Source organism: Ambystoma mexicanum, chromosome 6q, assembly GCF_040938575.1.
Source record: "Ambystoma mexicanum isolate Mex_15411 chromosome 6q, UKY_AmexF1_1, whole genome shotgun sequence".
NCBI lineage: Eukaryota > Metazoa > Chordata > Amphibia > Caudata > Ambystomatidae > Ambystoma > Ambystoma mexicanum.
The window spans coordinates 76,152,025-76,165,329 of NC_090937.1; the positions used below are offsets into that span (position 1 = coordinate 76,152,025).

General features: G+C 52.5%; 1 protein-coding gene across 4 annotated transcripts in view; it reads right to left on the reverse strand.

Annotated features, from left to right (window-relative positions):
- Positions 1-4,483: 4,483 nt before the first annotated feature.
- The window catches only part of CENPC (centromere protein C), a 1,963,500-nt gene continuing 1,954,678 nt past the window's right edge, over positions 4,484-13,305 (reverse strand). For all 4 annotated transcript variants that reach the window (XM_069630493.1, XM_069630492.1, XM_069630490.1 and 1 more), the window contains one exon: positions 4,484-4,736. In XM_069630493.1, the coding sequence (XP_069486594.1) occupies positions 4,660-4,736 (77 nt within the window). In that variant the 3' untranslated portion in view covers positions 4,484-4,659. The remainder of the gene's footprint in view (positions 4,737-13,305) is intronic.

Consider the following 13,305-nt stretch of genomic DNA (forward strand, 5'->3'; position numbering starts at 1 on the left):
GATGATGAAGGGTATCCTCCAATCTCTGGCAGGAGTGCACCACTGCCTCGGGTGACCCTGCCCTCACCAACCAGACCTCCAGATAAGGGTACAGGTGAAGGCCCGGCCCTGCGTTCATCAACTTCGTGAAGACACAAGGAGCCAAGTTCAGGCCAAAGGGCAGCACTTTGTACCGCAGGAACTTCCAATGTGGTTGATAAATGGGTACATGCAGGAACGCATCCTTGAGGGCCATGGAAAACATCTAGTCCCCTGGACATAGAGACTCGGCTATGTGCGTGGGAGTAATCATCTTGAAGCGTTCCAACGGTAAAGACAGATTTAGAAATGGCAGGTCCAGGACTACCCTCAGGCCAGCCTGGTTGTTCTTGGCTACTGAAAAAATCCTGGAATACTAACCGAAGTCCCTGTGTACAAGAGGAACTGATTCTATCATCTGCATCTCCAAGAGTGAAAGGACCACCCTTAAAAGAGCATGATCTGATGAAGAGGAGAGGATGGTAGAGGCAGAGGAAGGCTGAAGCCCTTGGAGACTATGGATAGGATCCACAGGTTGCTGAAAAGAAGCTTCCAGGGGTTATGGAACAGAGCCAGGCGCCCACCACAGCCACAGGAGAGCTGTGTTCCCCGATCCTGACATCACTGTTTCTTGGCGTCAGAGGCAGGGGCAGAGGAGGGGGAGCAGAAAAACTTGCGTGACGTCCTCTGCTGGATCCTTCTGTTGCTACTGGGTGACCTGCCAGGCCTCTGCGCACCAGAGTCTCTGAAACCCATGAAACCTGAGAAAGTATGGGGGTTCAACTCTGTCCTACACTGAGATTGAGGGTAGGATTTCTGACCCGGCTTTGTCAGGATGGTCATGGGCTTGTTGGTTTTAGTGATCTAGTGATCTAGGATCTGCTCCTGCATGTCAGATGAAAACTTTCTCGAGTGCATTGAGGCCGCCATCCATATCTCAACCCCATGACACAGCCCTCTGCTGGTTGTGTCAATGTGGGTGACCAAAGACTCCATGAGGTCTTGCGCAATGGCCCAGGCATTTGCTAGACCTGCCTTGAAAGAGGCTTGTTTGTCTGAAGTAAGGTCGGGCAGAAATTCCCAGAGCTCTCGCCACAGCTTCTGGTTAGCCGCGGCCAAGAGGACGTCCATGTTGGCCTGCCAAAGATGCAGACCTGAGATGGAGTAACAGAGATTTTCCCCAAGGACTTGAGGACTTTGTCCTCCTTGTAGAGGCAACTGGATGTGGCTCCCATGGAGGAAGACGATGCAGACAATGGTTCAGAATTTAAAGAGACTTCTGCCACCGCAGAGGAATGGGGCTGCGGGTGGGAGGCAAGGAGGATTGGCTCCCTGTCAGGAAGAGGGAGCCCCAAGAACTCTGCCGGGCCCTGAAGGCTGTCATGAAAGGCCTTAACAGATGCTGAGGGCTCATCAACCTGGGCGTCATTGTCATCCTTGCCCCCCACGCTCCCTCTTCACAGGCCGAGTGGAATCCGGGCCCTGGGAGACATGTGCCAGAGGGGACCCCACCAGGTCCGGAGCCGCAGTCAAGTCAAACGCCTGTTGAGGAGGAGACGTTGGTGGTACAGGAATTGGTGGAGGGGTCTGTACAACCGGTAGGGTCTGAACTGGAGAGGGACCGGCACAGGGAGAGCTGGGGGAACGGGAGGAGTACCTAGGGGAGGGGGCAGAGGAGGAAATGCCTGGGGGATAACCTCCTTCATAATGTCCTCCAGGTGCCCCTTCATCTGAGGGGAACGCATGAGGAAGAGGAATCGTTTCAAAAAGCGATCCTCACTAGCCGCCGGTCCTGGTCAAATCGCTGAGGTGACTGGTGTGTGTAGCTGAAGGGTTGTGATGGGTGTATGACCCCTTGCAGAAACCAAAACCCTGCACCGTAGGATCTGATGTCGCTTCCAAAGGCAAGGGGGCTGGGATCGTCCTGCAAAGCCCACTCAATGGGCGAAAGCACTGGCAGGCCCTGAGCAGGATCAAAGATGGCCGCCTGTCTGGCAGGCTCTGCCATTTTGAAGCCTTGCACCTGACCCTAGGTGGGAGGGCACAAAGGCTCTGAATCAAGAGAAGCCTCAGACACAAGAGAATACAGCTTTGGTCTTGCACCCGAAGCAGAGACATCGACCTCAGAGAGCCCTCTGGTAGGCGCTGAGCCCTCAGCCGGATGACCGGTAGTTGAAACATCCTGGATGATGGCCTTGGAGCGAACTCCGGTAGGCTGGTAGCTGTGCTGGATCTAGCCAAGGAACGACTCTTGAAGGTGGCACGCAACCATCCCTTACCTCCTGGGGTCGAAGAAGAGGACACGCATAATCATCCCTCTCAGGACAACTTGGCCGGGCCTCTGGAAACCCTTTGTTTGTGAGCCGGTGGCCTAGAAGGCCCCAGGTCTGTCTCCAGACTGCCCGGAAGAGCCCCTGCACCCCTCGGCTTGGGAGCCGGTAGCTTTAGAGGCCTTTGGCCTGCCAGAACCTTAATGGGAGGAACCCTGATCCGTGGGAACCCCGGGGAAGGAGTATCCGCGCTGTGGAGCCATGCTGAACAGAGGTCCTACCTTGTCTGGACGAGAGGTCCCGTAGACAAAGTCCTTAAGATGGAGAGGGGGAGAAGTGTGGAAGATCTCCCTCCACTGTGACAAACGATTCTTCAATACCCCGTGTCTGAGAGCGCTGCAGGCCGCACAGGAGTCCCAGAAGTGGTCAGGCCCTAAACACTCAAGACAGAGTGCATGGGGGTTAGAGGTCCGGCACGGACAGTCGCAAGAGGCACAACTCATGAATCCTCCTCCAGCCGACATGCACTGGGGTGGCATGGCACAGAAGGAAAGCGAAATAAGAATTGAAAAAACAAACGGGGAGCTAGCTGAAAGCTATAAAAGATCTCTGCGCTGGCTGCCAAGTCCAACAATGCCCGTGCGGAAAAAGGGAATGGGGTGAAGCGCCAGAGGGCGAGGCGCCCCCACACCTGAGGCCCCACACCCGCGCGCTATACTCAATTTAAAGGGGAAGCTAATTATTTCACTGCCAAAGGTTTCGATATGATATGATTGTTTATTTATATAGCGCCTATACACAATGTGTTTCAAAGCGCTTCAAGGCAATGGAGAGAACAAGAAAAATACAATGACATTCTTACAGGCCATGAAGAGTAAGGATGTGAAATTAACTATCATACTCGGCCTGATGACATTTCAGATAGTGCAAGAGCTAAGACAAAAATAAGGAAGGGAGGAGGAGAGTGGGAAGGAAATGGAAACAGACAGGCGACTACCATACTAGGGCTGACGACATTTCTGGTAGAGCTGGAGAAAAACAAGAGGTGAGGGAGAGGGGTGCAGAAAAGTAGTGGAGGAGCAAAACAAGCAACTATCATACTAGGCCTGACAACATTTCAGATAGTGCAAAAACAGTAAGGGGGGGGGGAGACAGACGGGGTTGCTATCATACTAGGTCCAGGGACAATTCTGATAGAGTAATTGCATAGAAGAAAGTAAGGGGAGGTACCGTCCCCATGTTGGGGGATGCCCACAAGGATGGAGGAAAGGGGACGGGACATATAAGTATATAAGCTTTTATTCATTGTGTGGCAAGGTGCAAAATGGAATTTAATCAGTTTGCTTCATGTGGAGTCTTACTATGTGCTATTCAAGTATTGCATAGATGGCTAGTTGTGAAGATCCAGAATTGTGATATGTGGATAGCCTAAGATGAAGTTGTCTATGGAATCCCAGGACAGGTTTGTGAACTTTGAGCTGCAGCTTGGGCAGCTCGGGCATCACATACTAGTACGGAAGAGATGGTGGTACGGTTAGATGAAGCTTAATAAGGGAAGAGGCTAACCAACAAGCAAGCAGATATTAATTATGAGTATTGTGATTATTTTCTCAATACTATTAAGAAACATTTGGGTATTCATGGTATCTATGCCACCTATTACGGAGATTAGATGCACTCAGTACAGCTGCAGATAAGGTGCCATGAGAAAGAAGGTAGGTCCTCATCCTGTTCATTTACGGTATCTATAATACATAGAAGCGTCAATGCAACATAAAATATACATGTATTTAACAGAAACACCAAGGGGATCATTTTGGAATCCCTGGAATGCAAATGGAAGCGCTAAAGTCGGCACCAGCAAAAAGCAGGCAGATTCCATAGAAAATCATTTTAAACGCTACCTGCCATGCATACATGGCAGGTGGAGTTTACTCTATCAGCGCCAACAAAGGCAAAAAGAGAATTGTAAAGAGGCTTCCGCCGTCTCTCTTCACTTTGCAGTGAAAATGACGAAAATTCCCACAGGGGACCTGTCTGCATGTAAATGCAAACATTAGCGTTTCCCTCCAGGCAATTTATGCTCATTTAGAAAATGAGCTCGCAAATATCACAACACTTAATGGACTGAAAAACAGACATTTACAACTTGAATTCCGAAGGATTCTTACAAGAAAAAAAGGACTGAAAAAGGGAACTTTTAAAACATTTTTTTAATACGCATGAACTTTCACAATTTTTGTACAAAAGATAAGGACTGAATATTCCTTGTACAACATAATCGTCATATAAAACATATTTACAAACACACATTCTAGCCAAAATATTATCTCTGCAAATGTTTCCTTTATCTGGTGTCTTCTAGTGCTGGTCATTTATCTTTAAGTTGGACAAAAAGAATACATGCTCTGGCATCTTTCAGGAGATTTTTAATATTATAGAAGTTTCCTAAATGAAAAAAAAAATAATATATATATTAAGGTGTGCCACACACAAGTAAAGCAACACACAAATTTGATTTGCAAGACTGTCACCACTTATGTTAGAGATTAACATGACATTTGTTACGTTTTCTTACATGTCTGCAATTAAATTAAAGAAATGAGTGCTAAATAATAATATGGGTAAAGGAACAAAAAGGGTAACTTACCTCCTGTAATGATGGCCTTCCTTTCAGCTTCTCTATGTTGTGGTTCCTCGTCTTGAGAAATATCCTCCCAGGCACAGACAGGCTTTAGTTGTTGTTAAAATAGCCAAGAGGGGACTTGAAGCGGCTCTGCACCTATTACAATTTGGGATGTGGCACTCATAGTGCCAGAAAGGACGTCTCGTATGTAGAAATGCTGTACAAGCCTCATTACCTCCGTTCTGTCAATTTTCCCGGCACTCAAAAGGACAAAACTGCAAAACGGTTACAGTTGACAAGCCATCTGTCAGAGCGGTAGAATCGGAGGAACAATGAGGAATCTGTGGGAGGAAGGACTTAGCCATTAGAAAGAACATTACCTATAATTAACTAAGGATTCCAATAGATACATTCCTCTCACAGACACCTCACGAAGGGAATGACAGCAGTATACACATAGCAAGTGAGGGAGAACAAGGAACATGCACCAACAGCAGTCTTCCACTCACTGCCTCCCCCTGACTGAAAGAAAATCCTTTCTTTGCATAAGTGAACGGGTGGCAGTCCAAGACTGCACTGATATCTGATGTTTCCCTTCGAGACGCTTGCAAGAGTTTTGGACTTAGCAACTTGGGCTGAGGGATACGCTTGCCTAAATTATTGTTTATTTGTTGGCGGGGTGAGAGCTACTGGTCATCAACCTCTGAAAGCCTTCAAAGACACAGTGGATCCTTGCTCATCCATCGACGCTGAGGCCTTCGCCAGCAAGTTGAGCATTGTTTTGCTAAGGAAGTGACAAGGTAAGTAAGCTTTTTCCAGAATGATCACAGGAGTGGTCCTCCCTCTTGACCAACTGCGAGCGATGTTTCTTTTGCTTATGGGAAGATGGGTGATGTGATTCACTCAAATAACAGGAGCGATTGTGGTGTTTAAGAACTTTCTATGCTCCCTCTCAGAAGAAGGTTCTTCCTCTGGGGTGGGTTGCTGTCATTAACCACCGAATTTGCCCCTTCTGGACTTAGTGGTCCATGATGCAACACGGCATGAGCTCAGTGACTCCTCCAAGATGGCCGACGGCCCGGAAACGCTGCGCTCTAGCCTTTGCGTGCAACACTCCGTTAACCGTGCTATCTCCAGTTCCTATCCTTTTTTCTCCCTTCCTGGAATCCCCATCCAGATTCTTACCTTACCCGCTAGCCGTATTTCACATCGCTCGTGCTGAGGTGTCTCGAACATCCTCTGAGCATACGACACTTGCTCCTCCTACTTCCTGGATTCGTGGCTAACATTCCTGGATACTGAATGCTATCCGGTTTAGGCAGCCGGCTACCCACGCTGGAACCACGAAGACTCGCGCTCCAATCTGTACAAGTCTCGGACAGTCAGGAAGAAGGAAGTTGCATCCAAGAAGACCACAAGCAAGGAAAAACAGGTGATAAAGAGAGAAGCTTGTGACAGTTGCTCAGTGGTGCTAGCCATCCTTAATAGAGCGTCTTTAAGAGGGTGTATTCAGTGACTGGGGCTGAGGCCTACCAAGAGCTAATGTTGCTGCCCAATCATCCATGGCCTGCGGGTCCATTACCTGGCGAGAACTGCAGTCGAACACATCACGATCAGTACACACGCAGCAATGGTAGGTGTTGTGGGGGTCCGTAAACAAAATCGTGGATGTTCAGTCTGTGCAACACTTGAATCCCAAAGCCATCACACTATCAGGCATTGTGGCATAGTCATAACATTTTTTTTTATCTCGCAGAGAAGTTGTTCTGATGCCGGGTGGGTGGAAGAACAGACCTGAGGTCCTGGGGCATGGTGTGTTCTATGTACACATGGCAGCGTCACTTCCAAAGCCATCAAGTGAACTTTCGAAGGGCCGGCACTGAAGCGAACTATGCCTGGGCTGTGAACATTTTTCTGCTGCCTTCTGCAGCACATTTATCCAAGATGAGGATTCTGTGGGAGGATGCAATCAATTACTATATGTCCATCACTAATTAGTGGGACAAGATCATCAGTTCACTTTGGGAAAAGTGAAAACAGGATGTGACAAACAAGTAGCAAACAGTTATTTTTATGGAAACTTGGGCTGAGGAAAAACCTTGCCTAAAGGATTGTGTATTTGTCCCCCTAACCATTTGGTATGACTTGGCATAGTGTTTCACAAAGCCATAAAAACCTATAGAAAATCGAACAAGGACACTGAAGGTGGATGAAATAGTAATTTGTTTTCTCCATTGCAAAAAGCAACTTGGCTCTGATCGTTTGGGTTTCACTCTGGGTGTGACTGGATGTTGTATTCCACAGAAGTAAGCTGTGTGGTTACAGCCTACTACTCCCTAAGAAAGGAACAGCTTTTCTGAGAGCAGTGCTATGGTTGGATTTGGTCTGGCACTGCATCAAGGTGGTCCCATAGGAGTACTGCCCAGGTTATCCACGATGGAGTACAACATTGCAATCAGTGCATTTTACTTTGGTAGCTTTAGCCTTTGGTACATTTTCAACAGTGGAAAAGAACTGCCACACCCATGATTCTCTGTGGGTTCCAGAGGTAGGCACTTCTTCTGCATCATCTTCCTGGTCTTCTTGATTGTCTTTTGAAGTATAGCGCTCCTTTCGCTGTGTAGATCCTCCAGCTGGTGGAATGGCAATAGCTGGTGCCTTTTTTAAGATAAGGAACAAGTTACTTACCTGTAACTGTTGTTCTCCAGCATGGATCTGGCATGGATTCACATGCTCATGAATATTCTCCGTCAGGCCGGGAATCCTCGGTATAGAAAAAATCAATATCAGTTTCGTTTCTGATCTGTCTTTCTCAGTAGTAACCAATCACTGGTCTCTGGGTCATACTGCCCCCAGCCAATGACTGCCCTCTCCCTAAGCCCCACCCCTGGCAGCCATCTTCAGATTTGGTAGCACGTGAAGTGGCAGTATGACCAAGTGAAGAGCCGCAGAGGGGTAGGCGGGAGGGTTCGCATGTGAATCCATGCCAGACCCATGCTGGAGAACAACAGTTACAGGTAAGTAACTTGTTCCTTCTCCAGCATGGGGTCTGGCATGGATTCACATGCTCATGAATATAAGAATACATAGCAGTATACACATGCACAACCACGGGAGGTGGCAAAAGGCTCAATATCAAGCAATACAACAACTCAACATTAAGCAACTCTTACCTCCTCACCAGGCTCACCTTAGGCGAACAGGTTGCGCAGCACTGCCTGGCCGACTCTGGACTCCTCCCTGGAATCCCGGTCGACGCAGTAGAATCTCGTGAAGGTGTGCGTCGACCTCCACGTAGCAGCCCTGCAGATGTCGAGCAGGGACACACCAGACAGGAACGCCGTAGTAGCAGCGATCGCTCTGGTCGAATGGGCCCTCGGACGGCCTGGCAACGGTCGGTTTGCCAACCGGTGACAGTGCATGATGCAGCCGGAGAGCCATCTGGAAATGGAAGTCTTCGAGAGAGCCTTCCCTTGACTCACAGGTCCAAAGTTCACAAACAGCTGTGATGTCTTCCGAAAACTCTTTGTGCGGTCCACGTAGAACTTCAGCGCTCTAGCTACATCCAGCGAGTGCAAAGTCATCTCAGCCGGCGACGAAGGCGACGGGAAGAAAACTGGCAACACCAAGGGCTCGTTGAGGTGGAAGTCCGACGGCACCTTGGGCATGAAGGAGGGGTGCGTCCTCAGCACCACCCTCGTGTCGTGAAAAGTCAAATATGGAGGCTTGCAAGACAGGGCCTGGATCTCTCCCACTCGTTGTGCAGAGGTGATGGCCACGAGGAATGCTGTTTTCCACGACAGAAACTTCAACGGCACTGAATGCATAGGCTCGAATGGGGCCCCCATGAGCCTAGTTAGCACCACGTTGAGCTCCCACGCCGGGGCAGGGGCCTTCACCGGCGGGAATGATCGGAACAGTCCTTTCATAAATTCCTTCACCAGACGATGAGACCACAAGGACGCCCGTCCTGTAGTTCTGGTGTAACGTGAGACGGCAGCCAGATGTACCTTGATGGAAGCGTGAGATAGGCCAGCCTTGGCCAAAGACAGTAGGTACGGCAATACTTGAGGGGCTGTAATCCGGAGAGGGTTAATCTTCTGTGCACGGCACCAGACAGAGAACCTCTTCCATTTATGTCCGTAGCACTTGAGTTGAGGATGCCCTGGCCTTTGCAAGAACCTCTCTGCAGTCGGCCGGGATGTCGTATCCTCCAAACTCTAGGGCTGCAGGAGCCATGCCTGCAAGTTCAGCGACTCTGGTTCGTGATGAATAATGGCGCCTCCTTCTCTGGAGAGAAGATCCGCGTCCGTCGGCAGCTTGACTGGTGTGGACGCTGACAAGTCCAGAAGGTCCGGGAACCAGATCTGCCTCGGCCACGCCGGTGCGACGAGGATCATCCTGCACCGGGACCTTTTGAGCTGGTTGATGAGCCGGAGTAGCAACGGCGGGAATGCATAAAGGAACAGGCCGTCCCAGGGGAACGAGAAAGCATTGCCCATGCTCCTCGGTTGGGGAAATCTGCTGGCGAACCTCCGGCACTTGGAGTTCGCCGCTGTCGCAAAGAGATCGATCTGGGGTTTGCCCCATCGTCGGAAGAGTCGGTCCACTTGATCCTGGCGCAGTTCCCACTCGTGGCACGAGCGCAGCTCTCTGCTGAGTGAGTCGGCGATGGTGTTTTTTATCCCTGCCAGATGAAAGGGTACCAGAAACATCCCTTGGGCGACGGCCCAATGCCACAGATCCTGGGCTTCCTTGGACAGGGCAGGGGATCTGGTTCCGCCCTGCTTCCGAATGTAAAACATTGTGGTGGTGTTGTCGGTGAAGATCCTCACCACCTTGCCCTTGAGGGACGGAAGGAAGGATCTGAGGGCCCAGAACACTGCGCGGAGCTCCAAGATGTTGATGTGGAGAGTCTTCTCCTCCGGGAGCCAAAGGTCTCTCGCGTGGAGACCCCCGGTGTGCGCTCCCCAACCTTCCAGGGAGGCATCCGTCGTCACCGTCACCTGGTGGGCCGGGGCTAGGAAACCTGTTCCCGCTGTCAGATGAGCGCGGACACCCCACAATCGTATCGCCTGACGGAATGCTTCGTCGAGCGGGATCCTGTCCTCGAAGCTGCCCGTCGTCTGGATCCAGTGGGCGTCGAGGAATTCTTGCAAGGGCCGCATCCGAAGTCTGCAGTGGGGCACCAGATAAATGCAGGAGGACATAATTCCGAGGAGGGACTTGATAGACCTCACTCTGGCCACGTCCAGGATGGTCCTTATCCTTTCCTCCGACGGTGAGGCCCGCCGCGCCACTGTGTCGAGCTGTGCTCCCAGAAACAGGGCAACTTGCGACAGGACCAGGTGGGATTTTGGAAAGTTGATGGAGAACCCCAGGTCCGTGAGCAGCTGGACGGTCTTCGCAGTGTGTTCCACGGCGAGCTCCCTTGTCCTTGCCTGTATGATCCAGTCGTCCAGGTGGGGGTAGACGTGGATCCCCTGCAGGCGCAGCCGCGCCGCCACCGGTGCTAGGCACTTGGTGAACACCCTGGGCGCCGATTTTAATCCGAATGGGAGAGCCTTGAACTGGTAGTGCCGCCCTTTGACCACGAACCTGAGGAACTTTCGGTGTCTCTTTAGAATAGGGATGTGGAAGTAAGCATCCTCCAAGTCCAACGACGATAGGAAATCGCCCTCCTCCAGCTGTCCCAGCACGTGCTGGAGGGTGACCATCCAGAACTTCCTCGCCTTGATGTATTTGTTTAGTCGTCGCAGGTCCAGGATGGGACGCCATGCTCCTGTCTTCTTCTTCACAAGGAAGTATCTTGAGTAAACTCCGGAGCCCCGAAGCCTCTTCGGGACGAGCTCGATGGCACCTTTCCTGAGCATCGCCCTTACTTCCAACAGCAGTTGAGGGATGTGATTTTCCTTCCTGGCCACGGGAGGAATGCGGGGGCACCTCTTCTGGAACTCGAGGACGTGCCCCAGGGCCAGGGCGTCCAGCACCCAGCGGTCGGTGGAGATGGACTCCCACACGCCGACGAACTTCGTCAGCCGGCCTCCCACCGGGGTGCTTCGGCGGGGGCCCGACCCGACGGTCAGTTCAATCTTGCTTGGAGGCCGCTTTGCCTCCTTGACGGTACGTAGAGGAGCTGCTGCCGGCTCCCTTGGAGGCACCCTGTCTGCCTCCGGAGCTCCGAAAGGACGGCCGTCGCTGTTGGAGCACACCCAGTGCACGGGCCGTCTCCGTGTCCGTCTTGATCGCCTGAAGGGATTCATCAACCGCCTTGCCAAAAAGGTTGTTCCCATCGAAAGGCATGTCCAAAACCTTGGTCTGAACGTCCTGGCGGAAATCCGTCGCCTTGAGCCATCCTCGTCGTCTCAGGCAAACGCTGTTACCCAACTGACAGAAACGGGTGTCGGCGATGTCCGTAGCCACCGTAATGGCGTGGTCCGAGGCAATCTCACCTTCCTGCAAGATTTCCAGGGCCTCAGCCCTCTTGGCATCGGGAAGTAAGTCCAACAGAGGGGCGATCTTGAACCACAACTCCCTGTCGTAGCGGGCTACGATGACCACAGCGTTGGCCGCCTTGATGGTCGTCGCTGCAGATGAGATGACCTGTCGTCCCATCGCATCCAGCTTCCTACCCTCGCCGTCCGGAGGGGAGGTTGAAGTCGAGACCGATGCCCCCCCACCACCCGCTTTCTTCTTGGCCGCCGCCGAAACGACCGAGTCCGGGGTAGGTTGCGCCCTAAGGCACAAGCGGGCAGCGTCGGGGACCCGGTACTTCTTCTCATACCAGTCCCTCTTCGCAGGAGCCGTGGCAGGGTTCTTGAGGAGGGTGAGCCCCTCATCCCAGATGTCATCAAGAAGCGGTACGGCGAGGACCGTCTTCCTTTTAGCCTCGCGCCGTTGGTAAAGGAACCCCTCCTTCTTCTTTTCCTCAGGGCATAGCTGGAAGATCTGGGATGCCCTGGAAATCATTGCATGGAAGGATCCAATCTCGTCGGGCGGGGACGCCCGGGCAGGGGGCGACGGGGGACACGTCCCGTCGTCGCCTCCATCGTCATCTGTACCCGTCGTAGTCGTGTCCATGCCTGTATCATCCCCGTGGGTAGTGGACCGGGGGGAAGGCAAAGAAGGCCGCAGAGGCGGGAGAGGAGGCCTAGGATGCGTCGTCCTCCTCTTAAGTGGTGGGCTCTCCGGAGGTCCTGGCTCCGGTTCCTCCGTCGGGTCTGGCTCAGGCACCTCTGTCGGGGGAAGGGGCAACCTAGTCCTTATCTCCGAGCATACGGACTGGATGGCTGACAAAATGGCCGCCGAGGTGTCCTGCGGCGCCGGAAACGACGGGAGCGAGAGCTCTTGAGGAGCCTCGTCTGCGTCACCGTCGCCATAGTCGGGATCCCTCCCGATGGGCTGGGCCTCCTCCACGACTTGGATGAGCTCCTCTTCAGAGGTCGTGTATGTATCCACGACGGCCACCAACCCCTCCCCCACCCTTTCCAACGAGGACTTTGTGGGGGTCTTCTCGATGGGCCTGAAAGACGACTCCCTCCGCGGTGGCAGGGAGACTCTGGTACCTGAGGACGCCTCCACTGGTGTAGCCTCCACAGGCTGAGCCAGGGCCGCGGCGACATCCTCAATCGAGGTCTTAGCAGGGTGAATTAAGGCCAACGTCACCTTCTGTACGCCTGGGGCCTTCACCTTGGGGGGAGGGTCCGAGCCTCGCTCCCCCTCTGCCGGAATCTTCGAGATCGACCGGGGCCTCTCCAGAAGCTTTGCCGGGTTCTCGGACTTCCTCTTACCCGAGCCAGAGCGTTGGCTCGTGGTCGATGGCGCCGGGGAGGATGCGCCCTGCCTGGCAGCCAAGGAGCCCGACCTTTCGGCGCTCCCGGTGCCCGCGGTGCTTAGCCTTTTGTTGGGCCCCCGTCGCCGGAGCACCCTCACAGGACTTAAAAGATCGCTCTGACTTCTTTTTCTTCTTCTCGCCTGGCGGGCTCTTACCTTCCAGCCAGTTGGCGAGACGGAGGTGGCGATCCTTCATGGTCCGCTCCGACATGTTCCCACAAAACGCGCAGTCCTTTTCCTTTCCTTGTGCGTCTTGTCCTCATGGAGACAGTAGAGGCATAACGAATGCTCGTCCTCCTTGAAAACGTTCTGAAGCTGGCATCCAGGGCAGGTCCTGAACAGCTTCCCGGGCGTCGAGCTCCCTTTCTCCTGGGCCATGTCCGGGGTAGGCCTCGGAACTTCTGGAATCCTCCAAAAGCGTAACACGACGAAATCTTCACCCTTGAGGGGCGTAGAAACTCCGAAACGGATCCCTGTTGATCGGAAGTAGAAACGGTGGCGCTTGAGGCTCTATTTAACCGAAAAAATGAGAAAATCTCCTGCAAAAAGTGCGAAAAC